The sequence below is a fragment of the Papaver somniferum genome, chromosome 10 (assembly GCF_003573695.1).
Source record: "Papaver somniferum cultivar HN1 chromosome 10, ASM357369v1, whole genome shotgun sequence".
Taxonomy (NCBI): Eukaryota; Viridiplantae; Streptophyta; class Magnoliopsida; order Ranunculales; family Papaveraceae; genus Papaver; species Papaver somniferum.
In genome coordinates this window covers 96,520,934-96,544,131 of record NC_039367.1, presented here as the reverse complement: position 1 = coordinate 96,544,131, position 23,198 = coordinate 96,520,934, and the positions used below count along the sequence as shown (strand labels likewise).

At 36.2% G+C, this 23,198-nt stretch overlaps 2 protein-coding genes and 1 non-coding gene across 5 annotated transcripts; 2 read left to right on the top strand and 1 right to left on the bottom strand.

Moving 5' to 3' along the window:
- Positions 1 to 2,986: 2,986 nt before the first annotated feature.
- Positions 2,987 to 3,058, top strand: TRNASTOP-UCA. Its single transcript has one exon. It is a non-coding gene; the product is annotated as a tRNA-Sec (tRNA).
- An 11,869-nt stretch (positions 3,059 to 14,927) lies between these two features.
- On the top strand, positions 14,928 to 16,492 carry LOC113316907 (heparan-alpha-glucosaminide N-acetyltransferase-like). Its single transcript, XM_026565066.1, has one exon. It carries the CDS (start codon positions 15,006 to 15,008, stop codon positions 16,350 to 16,352), a length of 1,347 nt encoding a protein of 448 aa, XP_026420851.1. The 5' UTR covers positions 14,928 to 15,005; the 3' UTR covers positions 16,353 to 16,492.
- A 1,806-nt stretch (positions 16,493 to 18,298) lies between these two features.
- LOC113317462 (glutamate receptor 2.8-like) lies at positions 18,299 to 22,749 on the bottom strand. 3 transcript variants are annotated; one of them, XM_026565577.1, is made up of 7 exons: positions 22,287 to 22,749; positions 21,750 to 22,189; positions 20,156 to 21,629; positions 19,740 to 20,058; positions 19,258 to 19,652; positions 19,034 to 19,100; positions 18,299 to 18,910 (listed from the first exon to the last, which is right to left on the bottom strand). In XM_026565577.1, exons 3-5 carry the CDS (start codon positions 21,101 to 21,103, stop codon positions 19,465 to 19,467), a joined length of 1,455 nt encoding a protein of 484 aa, XP_026421362.1. In that variant the 5' UTR covers positions 21,104 to 21,629; positions 21,750 to 22,189; positions 22,287 to 22,749; the 3' UTR covers positions 18,299 to 18,910; positions 19,034 to 19,100; positions 19,258 to 19,464. The 3 variants fall into 3 exon arrangements, with proteins under 3 accessions (XP_026421362.1, XP_026421360.1, XP_026421361.1); XM_026565575.1 differs by having other exon boundaries at positions 18,299 to 19,100; positions 20,156 to 21,302; positions 21,543 to 21,629; XM_026565576.1 differs by having other exon boundaries at positions 18,299 to 19,100; positions 20,156 to 21,255; positions 21,543 to 21,629.
- Between the last annotated feature and the right edge of the window lie 449 nt (positions 22,750 to 23,198).

Below are 23,198 nucleotides of genomic sequence, written 5' to 3'. Positions count from 1 at the left end.
TTTGTAGTATAGGTTCTGTTTGTTTCTTAGCTTTTGTATTATATGTTCTTTTAATTTTCCTTTGATCTCTTTTTTTATGTGAATGGTGAAGATTTAGCATATGTGTGTATGCGACACTTGGCTTTCTTGCTGATCCTTCATTCTAATGAACCAGGCACATGTTGTGGCTAAATACCCTCTCAAGTACCACACTCATACGGTTGGGTTGTTTATGGATGGTGCAGCTTGAACACGTGAAATGAGTAAATCTGTTAATTGCTACCGGTATCTCTGGCAGACATCATTAGCATCTTCAAAATACCAAGGGATTTATAAAATACCAGGGGATTTATTTATAAAAATTGAAGGTAAATTATCTTTGCATCCATTTTTTCTCTTCTTTTGTTAGTTTCCCAGTTGGGAGCCTATTTTACGTACTCATCCACACACTTGATACATGTGCTTGGTTTTATCCTTTGCCCATGGCAATTGTGTTTTTGGCTTTAACTCCAACATATTTAAATTTGGCATTAACGATAGATTCGGATAAATACGTAATTCCTTATTGTATATGGGAGCTATAGATGAAGCAGAGGATCCATACGGGGCCTACTAACCACAAGTTAGTTTCCGCCAGAACCTTTTCATAATCTTTTGACATCTAATTTTGACGCACTACTTTACCGCTTGCGGAATCCTCACACATTTCCAAAGCATTATTGATACATTTCCACGTTAGTCCAAATATTTGTTGTTAGATGTTCTTTCAGAACAGAGCCTGTTAATACAGATTCTGATTAACTTACTGAATCCAACTGAGTTGTTCGACCCTATTTTCTGCTCCGATGCATCACACAAAAACTTTTATTACAAGTGAAGGTGCAACTGCGCAGCTCAATGACGCGGAAAGAACAATTATAACGAACCTGCAAGTAAATTACCTATTATGCGTTTAATTATCTATTCTGTATTTCTGTTGATACCTTACGGCAAGTCCTTCTAAATGCAGGTTACCCTATTGCTGAGACCAAGAAAACAATTAATTCATTGGCCTTCTTTTTTGCATGGTGCATGGTCCCGCCTAGCTAAGTGCCGATTCATTTATAAGAACAAGAGAGACTTAATTGGTAATAGCTTTGTCTTTTGCCGATTTTTCTTTTTTTTTTTTTTTAGTGTGCTTATCATGCGGACACCGGATCTGTAGCATCTGCAGCAGGGGACGAAAGTATAAAATTTTAGAATATAGTGTGGACGAATTGTCCAAACCTGCACCCAGATCCATTTGCTCATTATCATCACATTATTGAGTGTATGGAGCGGTTTAGGGTATTCCAGGGACGTGATATGTTGCGTTGCATTGAGATTGCATAGAGTGTTGCGCCTTGAAACTTCGATAAAAGGTAAAGAAATTTTTATTCTTTCTCACAAGGGTGAAGAAAAACTACATGAGGAGCAACAAAACAAGAAACGATACTTGAATGACACGCTTATAGGTCAGGTTGGCATGTCTGTCATAAACCTAATTGATAAGAGAATTTCTTAGTGAGCACCAAAGCTTTAAGGTTTGTGAGTATAATGTGTTGTATTTCTGTTGCAGATATAGGTAAATCCTCAGCCGGTGAGCAGATACTTCTTCTCAATGGACATGTTGATGAATAAACAATATGTTCATATGAGACTGAAGCAGTGAAATTACCTGCAATAGGGGAACAATGAAATCTATCTAGGACAAGGAATCAACATTCTGAGTGGTGAGAGATATAGAGGTTAAGTATATTCTTCCAAATATGGATATTATACGTTAATAAGATCTTGGGATATAGATGGTCATAGAAAAATAAGGGAAACCTTGATTTGCTGTCACTTTTCATTAACTTTTGCTTTGTGATTTGTAAGAATCCAGTCCAGAAGTTTTAAAGGAACATACTACACAGGCTAATATCAATATTGAAACTATCCTTTCCAAAACTCTGACTCTATCTGCTGAATAGCTATATTTGGCGAAGTTAGCTACATATTGCTGGAGATAACATAATGATGTGCCTTCCGTTTATGATTACACCAGAAGAAATCGATAAGGTAAGAGACTCCTTTTGGCTATGACTTTATGTTCAAACCCGGTTACATTCTTACTGAGTTCTTCCCTTAATTCCAAAATCATCTTGGTTGGAAGTATTAGAAAATGATATGTTTTCGAATTCTTTAAGTGGTATCCCATTTTTGTCTCTGCTGAAGTTGGTCGCACATAGTAGAATCTCCCAATTTTATACCTGTTTTTCTTTCTTCTCCATATTTTTAACTTTGATATCACAAAGCCAATTTTTAGAGAATTTAGGATACATCCTCATAAATTCGATTCGCTTTCGTCCACCATAGAAACTTTTGTATGGGTATTAATTTTATGGTTGTCATTTTATCACTGAGCATTAACGAAGGTAACCCTAGGGTGGGTATGAGGTTACAGAATTAGATACAAAGCTTAGTACATGAGGTAAGCACTTGCCAAAGAAAGCAACTAATAACGAGAACTATTCTTTAACTTCTAAAGTCATTCACAGGACCAGGCCTTACAATGTCATAATGAAAGTTGTGCATATAAGATTTTACATGTCTTTCAGATTTGGCGTTTGGAAGATGCAAAATTGGTTTTGCGGCATGTCATTTATATTTGTTGTGTCACGCAACGACTGAATCTTATATTTAAGAATGGGAAACTATAAGCTATTTGTTGGAACAAAAAAGATGTTGGCCATCGAAGTTTTTTATATTACACAACATAGTTAATAAACCTTGACATGTGCATCCTATTTCATACAACAATCAACTTGCATGTTTTTTCTGAAACATAATTTATTGATGCTCTGCCATATGGGTTCAGTAACTGCAATTATGTTTTGGTAGATACGCACAAGTAGTAGTGTTTTCTTCCATCAGATATTTTAGGTTGGCATATTTAATTTCTTTTTCAGCAAAGTCTCATGGTTCAGACGAGTTCATTAATGTATACGAGTCTGTGGCACAATGGTAGTGCGTCTGACATCAAGTCAGAAAGTTGTGTGTTCGATTCACACCAGATTCAGTCCTCTGTGTTAACCGTTTTGTTATTTGCACGTTGATTTTTCAAATGCGTACCACAGCTATATCAAATTGTGATGACATGCATTTTTTAGCACCAGTCTTTATATACAGTTGTGTTTCCTTTGGTTTGAGATTGTGTTTTCCTCTCTTAACATTTGTCAGAATCAATTTGCTTAAGATAATAGTAAGTTCCAACTTTAAGACACTATTCATCGTTTTAATTGCTTTCATTGTATGATTTCTCTTTCTTTTGTTGTAATTTGTAGGACTTGGGACTAATTTTAGCTACAAGGTACTCAAGCCGCGATGTAGGAAATTGAAATGGGAAGTCGTATTTATCAAATATTTGATGATTTACTTCCCATTTGATGTCCATGATTTATACGTGAATTATAATTTGCTTAGTAGCTACCTAAGCATTTATAGGTGCTCTTTTGATTCAACCCAAAGTTCCCACTTTGTCTAGAACAAAAAAAAAGAATGTTCATGAGAATCAGATCCAGTTTGCTGTGGAGCAGGGAGTACTGACTATGACTGCAGCTTTTGCAACACATATTAGCTGTATCCAAGACGTGCTTTGGACATAATTGAACTATGGGTGGTTTATTATTGGGTGCTTTTATTAATCATATTTGTTAGCATCAGTAGTAAGACTTGACAGACACTACAATCAATACGGCAGGCGAGAAAAGTACAATATTGAAGGTGCAGGTCATTCCTCATTCTTTCAGCTGAATCTAGGTGGGTTAAACTAGAGCTGTCAAACGGGCAAGCTAGGGTCAACCCGGCCCTAGCTTGCCAACCCGTACTAGGGTTAGGGTCAACCCTAGCCCTAGTACTATTCACGAACAAGCTCAAAACCCCAACCCTAGCCCTAGACGGGTCAACCTTGGCGGGTTGGCTTGTTAATGTTATCAATTTAAAAATTAAATTTAAAATTTAGGATTGTTTAGGATTATTCATTTAGTAAAGGTCGAACCTAGGTCAATTTAGTGTTTAACTAGAAGCCCCACCACTGAGTTGTAAAGTGGATGTTTTTATTGCCACTTAATCAACGATATAGCCGGTTACGGCGCTTTAGTTTTCTTAGGCAGAGAACCCTAACATCAACTAAGCATTTTACTTTTTTTTTTATCATTTTATAAGTTTAAATTAATGTGAGTAAGACTAACTCACTGTTTAAATTATGCTAGTCCTTTTATCAATTTAGGACATCCCGAATAAATATGTGATTGATGAATCTAAGTTGTAATTTAATTTATTGATTGATTATTTAAAATCTAAAAATTGTTATATTTGTTTGGGTAGATCCAAAATTAGCATTATTTATTGATTTAAAATTAACTAATTCTAATATATGTTTGCAAATCATGGATTTTAAAGAGTTGGTGGGATTGAGGGATATATTTATTAATTTTGACGGGTTGACGGGTAACCCGCGGATTGGCCCTAGCCCGGCTTGTTCTCTAGTAGGGTTGTATATGCCAACCCTAACCCGGCCCGTTTAGACAACAAGCCAAACCGGGCCGGGTTGAAACAATCCGGGTTAGAATCAACCCGCAAGCCGGGTTATAAATTGACAGCTTTAGGTTAAACCTGTCAGCTGTTTCCTTGGTGCATTGATTTATTATTGGGTGCTTTTATTTGTTTTTATTAATCATATTTGTTAGTATCAATAGTAAGACTTTACAGATGCCTTTTGGTCTGATGACTTTTTTTAGGCCATCCTTGGAAACACCTTCTTTTAAAATTGAGGTATTGAATCTAGATCTTAGTTCCATGGCTCTAATATATATTGTGAATATTTTTACAATAGAACAACATTCTGAATTCTGAGGAGACCATTAGCACCAGTAAAAAAAAATTTAGGGTATAAGCACTACAGAATTGTGAGTATGATCTTCCTTCAATTGTATATATCACATCCTTGATGTTTATTGTGCAATGTGGTTTGTCAAAGGATATTTAGATAAGGCATACCATTCTATCCATTTGCTGCTATTTTTACATCATTAACTTATTTGTTGTTGGAATAAATGAAATTTGACACTTTCGTAGGTTATTGTAGCTATTGTAGTTTCACATGGGTATGGCTTGAAGCACTATAGATGTCCACTCCGACACAATAAAGATGCACCAAAATCACTTGGGAGCAATGTCAGCTGAAGTAAATACCTGTTTGAGTTTGTTTTATATAATTATATAAGCATGGTACTTGCAGCCTTCAAGTCAACGTGGTACTTGAACTAAAACCATATATTGTGCTACATAGATCTGTTGTTCAACAACTACGACAACAACAAGCACTTCAGCAGGTTGGAATGATACCACATTATACTTGGAGGTTGCAAAGAGGGTTTCCAGAGAGATCACTTTTGATTCTTCATGCTTGGCTATTTGAATACTTTCTGCTCCCATGGGCAGGCTTTCTTTATTTGATCCGGATATTTTTTTTTTTTTTTTTTTGGGCTTAATTTTAGGTATTCATCATACAGGATTTTGTAATGTTTGAGTTGCAGATGACTCGAACAAGGTGATGCTTGCAAAGAAGACGGGAGTTAACAAGAGCCAGGTAATCATTGAATTCATTTTTCAAAATTTCGATGTTAGTACAGTGCAAGATATCGTTAAAGAGTCAGAAAGCTAAACTGTGGTGCCGTCATGAGTCTCATGACAGACCTTTCCATGTGTGATGAAAGGCTCTTCTCATGCTTCACATAATAAGCTGATTATAGGGACCAAGTTCGCTTTGGGGGATTGCAGACAGGAGGTGATAATGTAGGTTCTTTTTTATTTCATTGTTTCTCAACGGATTCATTTTTTGGTGCATATATACTATAAATTTACTATGTTTCAAGTGAAAATTGGAGGGCATTTTCTCGTCTCTTCTTTATAAAATTAGAATATACGGAAAATGGGTCATTTGTCCAAATATTTTTAAATCACGATTTAAATAGACGAGTAAAAAATAGTTTGGGTGAAATGGCCAAAAAAATAAAAAAATAGTAAGGATGAAACTGGTTTCATCCTAGCTTAAATTTAAAAAATAGCAAGGATGAAACTGGATACATCCTGGGTAAATTAAAAATAAGAAAAAATATTTGAAAATGAGCACGATGAAACTGGTTACATCCTGCCTATTTTTACATTTTTATCCATTTAAACAGTATCAAAATCTGTCCATTTCACTCAGGAATTGTTGATTTTGGTCTTTTTAACCAATTTTGTGTAGAATATAACTGTTTTTTAAGCATTTTTTCTTCTCTTATCTTCGCATTTTATATTCTCTTCATCACTATGGCATCTCTTTCTTGATTAATAAAATAGGAAGCTTTGGTAATTGTGAGAACTGAAATTTCAGAGAATTAGTTTTCAGTTTAATTTGTGGGTATCAAAAGCGTATGATATGGGGGAGCAAGTGCATTTTTCAACTTCAGTATTTTGAAATAAATTTTCCACTAAAATTTTATGCGGCCTTCAAGAATAAGGGTATATAAAGTTTTGCTTCTCACATACAAATCGGTGTTGTTTTGTTCGTTACGCGTAATCGTAGTTAAGTACATTGAAGGTTCCCAAAGAGGTAAACTTGGCCTCCTTAACTTAATTAAGAATTTGAAAAGTTTGATTATTTTGTCTCCTTCACTTAATTGATATCATTATAGATTGGTTGTGTTAGGTACCAATACTAAAAAGGGATAAATTTATCCGCTGACTGGACATCAACCACCATTTTAACCAAAGATTATATTAATTATATTGATTTGATATCCAAAATCCTAGAACAAAGTATGATTGTATAGAGAACATAACTTGAATCCTAATTAGTGTTAGTGTCCAATAGGTTTCTTTGTAACCATTATTGGCTGATTCACTAAAAACTAAACTAAGCAAAGGAGAGTTTTCAACAATCAAATCGCGTCATTATTTAACTACGTGCAACGAGGTATTATATTATGAAGATTGCGATAAGATAAACTGTTTCAAAGACTCTTTGAGGTGATTTACAGATAAATTTTTGCAATTTTGTCAAGTTTGGAACAAATTCAGTTAGACTTCATCCAAATTGTTTGATAAAATGCCTGACAAATATTAAAGAGCATATTAATATCAAAGTCATCGTCATTCTGAAGGCTGCTGTTGTAATACTCTAGCGATTTATAAACTGCCTGACAAATATTAAACAACATATTAATACCAAAACCAGCGTCATTCTGAAGGTTGTTGGTGTAATACCGCAACTATTTATTTTTACGTAAAGAAAGCTTCAAGAGGTAATGAGGGTTCTTATTAGTCAAAAGTTTTATTGTTTTGGTTATATGATTCAATTTGTTGGAAAAAATAGTTGAGTTTTGATACTCCAGGGAATGATATATGAAAACTGTGATGAAAACATTGTTAGTTAGTTTGGAATGTTTACCGCGTGTACTCTGGGAGTCTGGGGGTATATCTTATTTCTTTTATCTAATTTATTCTAGCTTTTAAATGATTTTACTTTGCCTCATTCATTACCGTGGGAGATGATTTCATTGGGGACTCTCATGTTTCCAATCCTGAGTGAGACAAACATGAGTCCACAGACTCTACACGAAATGCGTAAGTCTATCTCATGTATGATAATTGGTTATTCTGGCAAGGATTGACCAAGGAGATAAGGTAAACAGACCATTTTGAGACAAAGGGTTTAACAAATTTAGGTGCAAATTATTATAGTGTGACATACTGCTCGAGTCCATGTTTGTTTTCGTGCATCATAAATACTGCACATAGTTAGTTGTACCCCAACAAATGTCTTCAGTTTCATATATAATTCATGTATTTTCTATTTAACCAATACAATATAACCATCTGAGTTATATGGATCCCATGGCTGGACCTTCTGGGCACCCCTCACTCCCTAATTTATCCGCTCGAGTATAAATCTGTGGCGCAATGGTAGCACGTCATGTCATAAGGTTGCATGTTAGAATCACGTTAGGTTCATTGCGGCCTTAACCAAAATAAATTAGATACTTGGTTGAGATAATTATAGACTATTTGGTTATATTCCGAAGAAAAATATGAGTTGGAACAACACATACATGATGACAATATCACTACGAGATCATGTTTTCGTAATAATTGAGTTTTATGAATTTCAAAAAGATTGGATTAAAGATCATTACTATGATCATATAAATGTACATCGAAAAGAGAGAAAAAAACGATTTGTCAAAGTTTAGACAATATAAAAAATTAGACAAATACTGGAACGATATCACGTTTAGCCAATTTTTAGAATTGGATGACTGAAGAAACAATAATGCAGAAAAATATTTTGCAACACAACTATTGTCATGTGATAGTAAAATGCTTCAATCTTATTTACTTGGGAAAACTTTCAGAGAAGATTCAATGTCTTATGAGGGGCCAGATGAAAAAAGAACTACAAAATACTCTATTGAGGTTTGATGTACAACCTCAATGATTGGAATAAAGAAACACTTAAAAGAAATAGATCGAGAAGTGATTTCATTCCTAGGATGATAATAAAAATACTTAAAAAGTAACATAACATATATAGAGAGAGCATGATAATATGAGTTTTTTCCCATACCATGCATTTGAATAACAGGTAGTAGAATTTGGGAAATATTATTACAAAGATGAAAGAAAATTTTTTAAAAAAAAGAAGACAAGACAAGACAAGACAAGAAAGTGGGATGGTAATAGTCAAAGAACATCTACAACGAAGATACAATATAAACACAAATAGAATTTAGGATTGAGAAAGAATGAAAATACGCAAAAAAAAAGCTCTTATAGTATATAAAACTGCAGAAAGAATATGGGAAGTCGAGCGCAATTCAAAGACATATAGATTCGGTTTCAGGTTAAATGACTAGCAGATCATGCTTTGTTTTATAATTATTTTCATGTCATTTCTTTTTGTCAACATATATTACCGCATTCTTATTTTGGTTGGACGTGGTATATATATATGTACCAATGTAAACTATAATAGGTATGAATATGTGTACCTATCTAGGGAAAGGGTTAAAAAAATTTGTTTGAAATTATTGATTTACTCTTATATAAAGGTTAAATTTTTTCACCATTACGAATTAAACGAAACTAACTCTCATTAATTAGTTTTAATTAAAACAAACAACTGATATTTTTTCAAGATATGTTATGAGGTATTTAATGATTAGTTAAATATGGAATGGAATTACCTTAAATACCAAATAAAAGCAATTACATCTATAAATCCACAACAAATTTAATTACTGGTGACATAGCTAATTATAAATAGAGATAATTCAATTACTTTCGCAACATAAGGTGCATACTAAAACCAGATTAAATGCAGATTTGAGGTTGAGAGGTTGAACCATGGCCGTACGGCTAGGATGGGAAACAAAACTGAATGTACCGTATTTTTCTCACGTGCACAGTCAAACTACAGACCAACGCAAGGATCGACAAGACATAGAGTATCATGATCAACACGGTTGTTCGTTATTTCATTTTCTACTATCGAATAGCCAGAAGGCATTAAACCCTTATAATACAATGTTGTCTTTTCCTGTAACCAGTTATGTTGAACCTTCCATTTATATAACTACTGAGTTTGAAATCCACTCTTGAGTAAAGATTGAAGCTCAAGTAAGCACTCATGGAAAACTGTAATCCCCCGAATGAAACTCAGGCCAAACGCTTCAAAGCAACAGAACAATAACTAAGCATACATTTTTATGTGACCCAACGTAACCGCTTACCGAGAAAGAGAAAGGAAGAACAAGTTGAAAGTAAGGTATGATCTTTCAGTATCAGACGTATGTTAGATTTCACCATACTTCCCTAGGCTTGCAGGCTCAACGTAAATACATGGTAAGTGCAGCCTGATGTAAAGACTACATTAGTTGTGTCAGGGACGTAGAGAGATGTAGGTGTTACATTGTGCTCTGCAGAGCTATGTAAGTATTGGGAATCTTGGGATGTGTTTCTTTCATGTGTATTGGTATTTTTTTTTTCAAAATTTTTGTTGTGGCAGCGTGGTTTTCCCGTCTAAGATAGTTATTCGCTTTTTTTTTTTTTTTGCATGTGTTACAAATTCAATTTTGGCAAGCAAAGATGTTCAATACAACTATATTCCGGAAACCGAAGTGTGGTATACATAAGAGTATCAAGTCTTACAGCACACATTTGAACCAGGTTTTCCCACTTGGGTCTATGTATAATACGTTATCTCGGTAATGTTTTTTTCTTTTTTTTTTAATTTCATATTAGGTGGAGTATTTGTGACACCCACTTGCGATCTTATTTTTTGTGTGGCAGGGAAGACAAACTATCTATAGGAGGTTATATTTCAGTGATTTCACAGAGTGTGAGAACTGTTGGTTAAGACATATATTGATTTTGAGATTCTTTGTTTATGTGCAGTTTTTGTTCGGTTCAGAAAGAAGTTTTAGTGATGTTTTGACTTTCTTGGATCTATCTTACATCCCCAGACTCCACAAGAAATTCTATCACTAGGTTTCGAGTTCTTAACATCGCTATCCAGTTTGTGTTGTTGTTCGGTATCTTATAGGAACCGTCTTCCCCTTGGGGTAGAAAAGTTTTTTATGGACGAGGAGAAGAATGTTCTTATAATTTACTAGCTAATTGCATCAAACAAGATCCATGAGAACTACTTCTGGAATAAATTGATAGAACCATGTCAAGATGACATGGATCATAGATGGATCTTATACGAGCTGTCTTCCCCTTGGGGTAAAAGGATTTTATAGACGAGGAGAAGAGGGTTCTTATAGGTAACCATCCAATTGCATCAAACGAAACCACAAAAACGGCATCTGGAATATATTGAGAGAACATTGTCAAGATGGCACCGACAAATGAGTTTTTTTACAACCTGTGTTTTTCTTCATGGAGCAACTTCGGTGAACTGTATCCGTGTTGGGGGTACTTGACTTGACCACAAATATATGGAATGAGCAACTTAAGTTTCTAGAGAGATACCACAAGAAGGAAAATTTTGCTTGGATACTAAAGCATGAATCATGATACCTGCAATGCAATTATAATATATGGTATATGGTTGATCAAGATGTTTTCAAGGAGACATAGGGAATATAACTACCGCATATCGGTCCAAACTCTTTCCATTCCTCTAATTTTTTATAGAATCAAAACTGGGTTGTCTAAGCGAGAGGCAAAGGATTCAAGTTGAGGTAATTTTTATAATTCCCATCACATCTCTCCTACTTATGGATTATTTGATTGTGTTGATTTTGCTCCGTGTCTACTTATAAATTATTTGATTGTGTTGATTTTCCTATGTGAATGGAAGTGTTCGGTTGTGATGTTTATTTCATTGTATAAACCTATTGCTTGTGTTTTCTTCGGCTTAGGTTTACGCTTTGCAAAACTTTAACAATGGGGGATAAACTTGAAGATACAAGAACTGTGTGGAGTCCAAAAATTAGATTTCAAATCTAATACCAAATGTAAAATTTGGTTATGAAGCCAAGTTGTAAAATAGAAATTTAATTTTAATTTAAAATTCACTAACACAACATGTTTTTCTTTTCATATTACTTGTTTTTATTTATTTATTTTTTTAAAAAAGCGGAGACTAGCAGAGATAAAAGAAGCTACAAACATAGCAATTTTTGTATTTGTAATGATGATATCATGTGCAGATTTTATTCGCGAGGTCTCCTGAGTTCCAACAAATATTTGGATTGTAGTGTGTTCATGCAAAGAAGGAAAAATTATCGATTTGAGATTCTAAATGTAACATAGATTATACAAACAAAATTACACCATTGTACGGGGTTTCCTTTACCTATTCAAAACATAGATTTGTTATAGAGGTTGAGTCGGGATCGTAAGTCCCCGGTGATACCTAGTATACATACAAATAAGTAAAAGAATGATTCAGCATTTTATGGGTTGGAGATAAAATTTATTTTCTCCTAATATTTAGGATTTTATACCCAAAAGATGTCTTAAAAATGATGCCACATAGGAAACATCCATATTCACCATTGGAGAAGCTCTTATACAGTTATACTCCTAAATTTCCTTAGTTAGCCGAATGAGCCCTAAATTTGCTTAGTTAGCCAAATTATTCGTCATGATTTAATAAAAGTGAAAACTACAGGGAGACCCATTCTCCCTGATGTTTCTACTTTGAAACCACACTCCCAAAATTATAGGCCCGCACCCAAATTCTGGAAGAAAATTATTCTCAAACCCAAAATATATAAAATTCTGTTTCTGTCTTTTTTTTTTTTCTTCTTTTTTTTTTTTTTTCTTCTTCTTCTCCACTATACCTAGATCTCATAAAAAGGGAGAGATTCGATTGATTTCGAGAACAAATTCATGCCTAAATTCGATTGATCTCAACAGCAGCACCAAATCGTATTCTTCTTCGAATTAACGACGAACACTCTTACTACCGATTCTCTTCATTAAAATTTAAATTCACTACTGTTATTAATGGTAGCAGCAAAAATCCCTAAATGGGTTTATAGAACACGGTTTGGTCATCATAGATTTATGATCAAAACTTGTTTTCAATGAAGATTTTGAAATGAATTTCAGATTTTTATGAAACTCTCAGCCGTGAATTGAGTTGGAGTAAGCAATACTGGATGAGTTGTGAGAAGGTTTAATTGCAGATGATGGTGTAAATACATGAAAGAAGATGATGGTATAAATACATGATTTTGACCAAGAGCCCCCGAATAATTGAAGGATAATGGTTTACGTGGGAGTTAATGAAACATGAAAGAAGATGATGATGTGGTTATGACTGCATAACATGTCATTCAGTCGAGAAACTGTCTGCATAACATGTTATGCATTCGTGAAAATGGATGCATAACCTGTTATGCATCTACAAAATTTGTTGCATAACTTGTTATGCAGTCCAGAAAACCTGCATAACATGTTATGCAGGTTTAATTGCAGATGATGGTGTAAATACATGAAAGAAGATGATGGTGTAAATACATGATTTTGACCAAGAGCCCCCGAATAACTGAAAGCTGATGGTTTGCGTTGGAGTTAATGAAACATGAAAGAAGATGATGATGTGGTTATGACTGCATAACATGTCATTCAGTCGAGAAACTGTCTGCATAACATGTTATGCATTCGTGAAAATGGATGCATAACCTGTTATGCATCTACAAAATTTGTTGCATAACTTGTTATGCAGTCCAGAAAACCTGCATAACCTGTTATGCGTCCGAAAATATGGCTACATAATGCATTATGCATCGAGAAAATAGATGCATAACCTGATATGCATCCGTAAATATGGATGCATACTGCATTATGCATCAATTTTTTATATGTACGGCTAAAATCAACCAAAACAATGGTTACATAACTTGTTATAGATGCATAACTTTTTTATGCAGATACATAACTTGTTATGCAGTCGAAAAAATGGTTGCATAATCCGTTATGCGTCTGCAGAATATGTTATGCATCGTTTTTGGTGACTGCATAATGGTTAAGTATCAAGTTTTCAAAAAAATTCCCTAAAATGAGGATCACCTTCGATTTTTTCGTTAAAAACAAAAATTTGATATTCTTGTTTGTACTCGTTGCGTAGCTCTTTTAAAAAGATTTCCAATGATATAAAATTTGTAAAATCTTAAGGCGCGGATTTTTAGATATGTTATGTCCAAGTTGCGCTGCCAATTATTCCCCTGAAAAAGATTGTATGCATAACGAGTTATGCCTGAAAAGATAGTATGCATAACCAGTTATGTATTGATTCATATAATAATTTCATATAATTATGGGTGTCACGGTATACAAAATTAATTGTGGGTCTGAGAACGAGAATATATTTTTTTTTGGGTCTCCCCCTAATTTCCCCTTAATAAAAACTAAGAAGGCATGCAACCTATTACAAACCATGCCCAAGATAGTTAGGCAAGAAAATAAAGAAAAATCACCTATGATATGATACTGGCCGGTTTTGAATTCAGATCGCTGTCATCACTCAAGGACGACATAGAATTTGATAAGCATGTAGGAGGCTTGTAAAATCCTTCCAATTTTTTTTCCTTTTACCTTGTGGTCCATAATAACTGCTCTGAACAGCAGACATTCCAACAAAAATTAACCTAGCCCAATAGGAATATAGTTTAGTTGGTTAATGACTTGGCATCTCACCAAGAGACAAGAAACCCCAGAAGTCCTAGACTCTGTCTCTTCCATGTTGGCTATGCTTGTAATCGCCTTTTGAGAGGTTAAGCAAGCTAGACGTACAATTTTACACGTCTTTCTGTTTTACAGAATGAATATCTATGTGTTTTTGATGTAGCTATACACAGAGGCCAACAGCCGTGTTTGTTTCGCCTGCATATATCATGCACAAGGTTGGCTAGCCGATGCCGCCCGTGACACAATGTGTTGCCTGGATCACTTAATTTGTTTGCACGTATATGGAGTATTAGATATGTTAGGCCACTAACAATGCACTTAACCGACATTTTTTCCACCTAAAAGTGATTACTTATTTAAAATATAAATGAACTTTATCATATTTGTACGTATCAATGGGCATGAACCTTGCAAAATCTGTGCTAGCTAGCTATGGTCCCAGATCTATTTCGCCATGTGGAAAATTGAGTCATAATGCATAATTTAGACAAATATGGCTTCTACGTTTCGGGACAAGTTTCATGACCCAAAGTTAATTAGAACTTAGAAGCGGTTGATTTGATAGAGAAAAAACAAAAGCAAGGCAGCTTTTAAAATCTATATCCGAATCCTACTTTGTTTTAGTTTCCTCATTCTCCCTATTTAAGAGAAGAGGTCTGGAGACAAAATATAACCTCCATATAAACAAACACTTCGAATTGGCGCAGTAGACATTCTTATTCTTTCATCTCTTCTTCTGAATAACAATATTAATTAGCAATCAGAAATTTGTGTCAATGGCTGATAAAGATTTGTCAGTTATGAATTCTTCAACATCGGTTCCTAATGATCATCACTGCATACACATTCCGAACGAGTCAACAATTAATAATAATAGTGTTAGTAATAGCAGTACTGATGGTGGTACTGGTGGGAGAGGTGTTGCTTTGAAGCCGCCACGTCTGGTTTCTCTTGACGTATTCAGAGGACTCACGGTGGCGCTTATGGTACTTGTAGATCAAGCTGGTGGTATCATACCTTCTATTAATCATTCACCGTGGAATGGTGTTACTTTAGCTGACTTTGTCATGCCGTTCTTCTTGTTTATTGTTGGAGTTGCTCTTGCTCTCGCCTATAAGAAACTTCCGTGCAGAGTTGACGCAACTAAGAAAGCTGTGCTTCGGGCGCTTAAACTTTTTGTCATCGGCATTCTGCTTCAAGGCGGTTATTTACATGGTATCAACAGCCTAACCTTTGGTGTTGATATTCAAAAAATTAGGTTGTTGGGTACCCTACAGAGAATTGCGATAGCATATCTGTTAACAGCTGTATGCGAGATTTGGCTCAAGAGGGAGGGCGTTGTGAAATCAGGACGAACTATGTTTAAGAAGTATAAATTCCAGTGGATATTTGTTCTGGTACTTACGGTGACATATACTGCATTGCTGTATGGGCTACATGTTGCTGATTGGGAGTACCAAATTCCTAATGAAAACTCCTCTTTCTCTTCAAATATAACATCGGTAAAATGTGGAGTTCGTGGAGACACTGGACCTGGCTGTAATGCTGTTGGAATGATTGACCGTAAATTGTTAGGCATTCAGCATTTATATAAGAAGCCGACCTATGCACGGACAAAGGAATGCAGCATCAACTCACCAGACAACGGCCCACTTCCACCCAATGCACCTAGTTGGTGTCAAGCCCCATTTGACCCTGAAGGAATTTTAAGTTCTGTGATGGCAGTTGTTACCTGCATGATTGGTCTGCATTTTGGTCATATTATAGTACACTTCAAGGATCACAAGGATAGGATAATATCTTGGACGAACCCTTCAGCTGGTCTAGTTGTTGTGGGATTCACTTTGGATTTCTGTGGGATGCACATAAACAAAGCCCTCTACTCTTTAAGTTACACATGTGTTACAATTGGTGCCGCAGGCCTTCTTTTTGCCGCAATTTATGTGATGGCTGATGCATTTAGTATTAGAATACCAACTCTGGTTTTTGAATGGATGGGAAAACATGCTCTGGTGATCTATATCTTTGCAGCATGCAACGTTTTTCCTATCCTTTTACAGGGTTTCTATTGGAAGGAACCTGGAAACAGCTTTTTGAGATTAATTGGTATTGGCCAGTCATAATCTGCTCACAGAGTAAAGGCATGAGCAAAAAAGAGAAGCGCTGAGGAAGATCCCATCCACATGAAGGCGGCCATTGGCGCCAAATTATTCGTAGTAGTACGGGACAGGACCAGTCTGGTCTACCCAATTATATATGTAAATGCTTTGACAGTTCTTGTATAGGTCTCTTTCAGACCTCCATTCGTTGTAAATTTTTTTTCTTTCTTATAAATAAATTGTCTCTTTGAGCTTTGTTTGCTATGATCTTTTTCTTTTAGTTGCTATGATCTATTTCTTTGTTTGCCATACCGAAGTACCAAAGATCAGAGCATGTAGAATTGCTGATGGCCAGACCAGACCCACTGGTCACAACTTAGATACACATTGGCAAACCAAAAAAAAAAAATCATAAAAACTAAAAAGAAAAGAAAATCAAAAAAATTCCGACCATTTGTGCAGATGGCCAGACCCACTGGTCACAACTTAGATATAGCATATTGGGAAACTAAAAAAAAAATCAAAAGATTTTGACCATTTTTCGATTTGTGCTGATGGCCAGACCACTGCAACATGCCAACATGTAAAACCATCCTCCGGCAAGTGCCCCTTGCTCTGCCCCTGGACAGGGATAAAGTGGATATGCTACTTTAACGGTCGCGAATGTGTAAACCCAATTAGAGTAGCGTGTCCATTCCAACACGACATGAAATATGTTAAGGATTACTCTTACCAATAGGTAAGTTGAGTTAAGCCCGCAGACAGCCGGTGTAAAAATTTTACCACATATTTGGAGATAAGATCGTTAGACGATTTATCTCCGCCAGATCCGGTACTTGCTACTGGAAAAAGGCTTTAGATTTGGATTTGGCCAGAATCATTGGTCACAACTTAGATATGGCCATATTGGGAAGCTATTAAAAAATCAAAAATATTTTGACCATTTCTTGATTTGTGCTAATGGTCAGACCACTACAACATGTGAACATGTAAAACCATCCTCTGACAGGCCGGCAAGTGCCCCTTGCTCATCACAAACAGGACACGAAAAGTGCTCCTTGCTCTGTCCCTGGACAGGGATAAAGTGGATATGCTACTTTAACGGTCGCGAATACGTAAACCCAACTAGAATAATGTGTCCACTCCATGTTTGTGAATACTCCATGTTCATCACAAACAGGACACGAAAAGTGCTCCTTGCTCTGTCCCTGGACAGGGATAAAGTGGATATGCTACTTTAACGGTCGCGAATGCGTAAACCCAACTAGAATAGTGTGTCCACTCCCTGTTCATATCGTTGCACGGTTTATCTCCGCCAGACCCAGTACTTGGTACCCGGAGTACTGCAAAAGGGTTTAGATTTGGATTTGAATTAGATATGGCACACCATTTCTCAATTTGTGAGTCATCCTTGCCCGGGGGCCATTTATCGGATGTCCCCGAAGGGACAACCTTGCTGTGAAACTGACAGTATATATACGTACCTATCGTGTGTCAATTGATTGATGTGGGACTAAATGAGAGACCAATCTCATAAGTCGCTAGTTATGGTACATACGTCAAAGGTTCGACCCTCAGTAACCATAACTTATATGTCTTTTATACTTTGGGAGATGAAAATTTGCTAATCACAACTGACCGTCCTTCACTTCAAATCCCAGTATTTGTCAAATCATCTGAAAAAGTAATACAAACAAATCCAAATCATTATACTCAGACGCAATGCCTCTAAGCGGAAATTGTTGGTCCCGCACTTCCAATCCTTCGCTGCTGGCGAGATCGCGGAAGTTGCTACGATCCTTGTCTTCTACTTACTGAAATGCAATCTCGACGGAAACATTGTGCTTCTGAACGGACCTGCTAATATCCAAGTTTTCCAATACAAAGGAGTGAAGAGACTAGAAAAGTTAAGATAACAATCATTTCGATGAACTATAAAATTCAACAATTAAAAAAATTACACTGCACATCTGAAATCAATAAATCTACAGACATTTTCGACATAAACAATTTTGAAGAATTAAAATTAGATCCAAACTCTGTACAGATAGGTATAAAATCTAAAGATTAATGTTCCTCAAAATCCCTATGACCTTGCTGTGTCATTAAAATGTGTAAAGTTGAGTTTCTAATGCCTGACACGGAATCGTTATCTCCTGGCGTACAATTTCCAAATTCTGTACTATCACCTTCTGATGTAGGTGTAAAATATCCAATATCTATATCGTAATCGGCATTCAATGTTCTAGAGTTTCTTCTTGCTGTATTAAAGTTGCCACTCTGTGGGGTGACGTCTCCGTAACCCATTATTGATGGAGAATTCTCAACCCGTGGAGGTGAATCACCAAAATCTACAGTTTCTGCTGCATGCTGATCTCCATTGACCGTGGCTTTATTTCGCTCACTGCACACAGGATTGCATTCAAAATATGTGATCATCCGGTTCTCGTCATATTCGTAAAACTTTGTAAGCAAATCGATGATTTTTTCCCAGGTTGTAGAATTCGGCTCGTTCAGGATTTGTTTGTTTTCGCATAAGAAAACAATTAAGTAGACAATTACTGCGAATGCTGCACAGAGTCCTGTTATCAGGAAAAGGACCCAAAAGCTACTGAGAGTAAGACTATTTGATGAAGCAAAGGGGTCCCTGTCTGAACAAGATCTTTGGGTCTTAAACGAAGCTCGTTTAAGATTTTTCGTTTTACCTTCCTCTCTTATGCTCAAGATTTTTCTTGAAATATCAGGACCCAAGGGAGAACCTTTTGGGAATACCTGTGAACAAAAGAGTATTCATGTAAGTTCGAGAACCATAATGCCAACCAAGATCAATGACAATAGGTGCATGCTGACGAGTTTCAAACACTTCGCCACTGTACTACGGTGACATATTAAATCTAAGGAATTGTTGAAAAGAAAAGTAGAGACTTACAAAACCAAGTCCATCATATTGATAGATTTCTCCGACCATCATGTATTTATTGCAATATTCTGCAAGGAGGAGTTCAATGTAGGGAAGCTCCTCAAAAGCAGCAACAATTGTCCCATTCGAGAAAGCATCGTCAAATTCTTTAGGAGACTTGAAGATTATAAGATTGGACTCATAGAAACCCATCTCTTTTAACATTCCAAACACAAACTAACCTTCCTGATAACCAACATTGTACCGACGATCCCTAAGTTCTATAGCATCAGTGTACGTTGGATCAGATCGTTGAATCGTTAACATGGATGTCAAATTTGCTGTATAACTTTGTGTGATAATGAGCACAACAAAAAGCCAAATTGCAATTACAAATCTGCCCAAAGAGCTTAGCACTCTTTCCTCTGCAAGATGATTGAAACACCAAGCTTTTAGACACAATTAGAACTATATACAAAGCCATGTAGCTAGAAAAAGTGAAGTAATATTACTCTGTGCGAAGACAAACGTTGAGAAGGAGAAAGAAAGCATGGTGCCCCACTGATACAGAGGATGAGGCCCTCCTCTAAACTCCCTGTTTACTCTGTGTTCGAGAATCCAAATGACAGCACCAATGATAAAAAAGAAGGCCCCTGTTGTTACCCAGAGCTTCCACTCCAACGGCTTGAGGAATACCCATGTATCCTTGCTCATATCTTTTTTCACTAACACAACCATTGACACCCCTCCTTCCGCATAGGGCAACGTAAAATCAACCAACTCTGATCGCTTGGCGGTAATAGTAATATCCCCAACTGCGGCATCATATTTCTGTTAAGAATACAACAATATTTAATCAGTAAGTTAGATAACTTTACAATATTAGGAAAAGATAGGTCTATGTTGGATTCTGCATTACAGTACTAACCTGAGCATTCACTTGGTACACAAGATCATCGTAACTTCCAGCTTTGCCTTCGCTATCCTGAAAAGGAATGAGATCATAGAGAACAGCATATGGCAGCTCATATATTGCAGCTTTAAACACCTCTATGCAATAACCAGTGACTTCATATCCTGAATAACTACCAGAATTATTTTCTACCTTGACAAATTCATTAAAACCTTGTTTTACTGGAACCCCTATTCTTAACCTATTCTCATTAGTTGGAGTTACCCAACCTTTAGGAATGTCCGTGGTATCTCCAGGCCATATGATAGGGCGTAAACTGTCTTTATTTGATGTCAAGTATGTGGTTTTAGTAGTCTCAACTAAGCTTATATCCTTTATGATTCCATTTGAAAGTGTCCAAATTCCAACTTCTCTTGCCCCGTTTCCAACGACATTGAGTACTTGAAAGGTTTTGGATTGCAGCTGCCTATCGACAAGATGAAATTCCCCGCTCAGGCCTTTAAATTTGATATTTGAAATTCCATGCAAAAGTTCAGGACCTACTTGAGAAACACCTAATTTTTCAACATCACTTGTGTTCAAAGTTGTTTTTTGCTTACTAAACCGAGGACTGGTGCTTTCAAGTTTCTCTACTGCACTTGCCAAGGCCGAAACTGTATCATATGCCCATATACCTAAAATATCCAAATTCCAGTCAATATCTGGGTTCTCTTTCTGAAACTTTCTTTTCCATTGCACTCCAAATGAGGTAAGCTCTTTGGACATAGGAATATATGGCCTTATAGCTATTACTCCTTGCATTGTGTCAATAGCCGAAGAATTCAATGAACTCAAATCAGAGCCTAAGCCTTCGGTAACAATCCATGAGTACCCTTTGCTCATCATACCAATCTTTTTAGCTTTCTCGAAAATACGTAATCCTAATGGCGAGACCATATGTAGAACGAATACCCTTGTTTGCATTGTCTCTAAGTTATGAAGTTCTTGAACAATTCGATCGTCAGAAGCTGAAACTGGGAATACACTCCTATACGGAACTCTGGTATTGACACTTTGGATGCAAGTATGAAGAGTCAAAATGCTTGAATGAGGATTTTTGTTGACATCTTCAACTCCTGAACATAAGTGCTGTCTATATCATTGACATTCTTGATTAACATCCCTAACCATAAAATGTTATATATAGCTGTAAGTATGAGGGAAGCCAGGATTCCAAAATCTAGGGCGGTTTAATAAAGGATGTAAACCATTTTAAAAAACAAGAATGATGGGTGGACAGAAAAAAAAAACTCCACCGAACCGAGTTTTTCACATTTGTATAATTTTGTGGACTTGACAAAATAAGCCTTCAGAGCAGCAATTATTAAACTGCAACTACAACTCAGTTCAAGCCACAACGTACATGTTGGTTCGCTGGAGATGGAAGCAATATCAACTTGAAAATCCCTACAACTGCTGACTTCAAGCCATGACGCCTGCAATCTGGCTCCTGCAAACATGAAGACAGTCAGCGACCTAATTGACCACCAGTCTAAACAATTGAATCAAGAAGCTCTTTCTATCTATTCCTCTCCACACAATGTCATGGAAATTGCTATCATTTCCATACCTGAAGAGCACCTCGAAGATAAGCCGGTCTGGTCCATCTGGATCTTCACCCGGAGTGCTGAATTTAGCTCAAAGTCTTTCCAATAGCTGCTCAATAAAAGAGCATTAACTTCAAGTAAAAATCCTGATTTCCTTAGTTGAAATTCTGAAAATACAAACAACCTCCACCAAGAGTTCACATTTTCTTGTCGAGGATCCGGCACGGTGGTGTTGTAATTCATTGAACCACCAGTAAATTCATCAGCATTCCCTACGCTCTTTGTCTCCTCTGCCATTGCTAGACTGAAACGGTCCGGGCATATCTGTGTCAAGTGCCATGTTACTCAGGCTGCCCATTTTGCTTCCAATTACTCCATGAGAATAACCCAAGACATAATAAAACCTTCCAGACCTGATAAACCACTGAATTCAGCTGGGGGACAATGGGCAATCTTTGCATGTCTGTTGTGGAGTATATGGAAAATAAAGAAATGCAGTTATTCTCGAGAAGAAGAATTTCAGAATCCAGAACATTGTAAGGGAAGCGAAGATGAAATACCTGCATCAGCTCCTTCTCCATCCAACTTCAGTGGAGCAGACAATCCCTATGTCAACTGATAATCTCAATTCAGTTGATATATCTGGACTTTGCGCCCCAAAGAATTCATCAAAATCAACTCTGATGAAGCTTTCAAGTTTCAAATAATCAAGCTGCCGCTGTTTCTGTTGTCCAAGCTTCAAACCCATTAGAGACTGAAGCCAGATAGCCTTAATTCTTGGCATTCGGATTGCTAAAGATCGAAATTTCAAGAGAATAATTCTGGAGAGTGATGCCCTAATCGTCATCCAATGTCTTCGTTAATGCGGAACAAAGACCCCATGGAAAGTAAGGAACATGATAAATCAGATCTTATAGGTTGCCAAATCAATGGAGATAGCCAATTTAATCACATCATAGGACGAGCCAACAGAAATGCTCCCAATCTCGCCAATTTCCAACTCTCCTATTTCCCTCTCTTTGTAATTTCTTTTTTCTTTTGTTAGCGGCAACCTGATATCTATTTAGGTGTGCCCAGTTTTAGTTCTCTGGGTTCTGGCCTAAGCATGGACCAGTTTTTAGCCCGCCCGCTCTATCTTGGTAAAATACTCCGTATTAAGCTATCGGTGGTTTGGGCTGCACTGGGGGATAATCTGGGGCTGAATGAGGACAAAAAAATGAGTAAAACAGTAATCTCCAATGACTCATTATCCTACTATTTTTTTTATTAGTGACTGACATGCCCTAGATTTTAATTAGTGCTAATGGAAAATTAATGATATTAATTACTCCCACCGAACCTATATTATATAGGCGGAATTTTCATTTTTCCTTGTACCACTATATAGATATAGTCCAAATTCCAAAATAATTTTTTTACTTCTACTATCCTTATTTATTTGCTCGGGAATCATCACAATTTAGTGTACATCT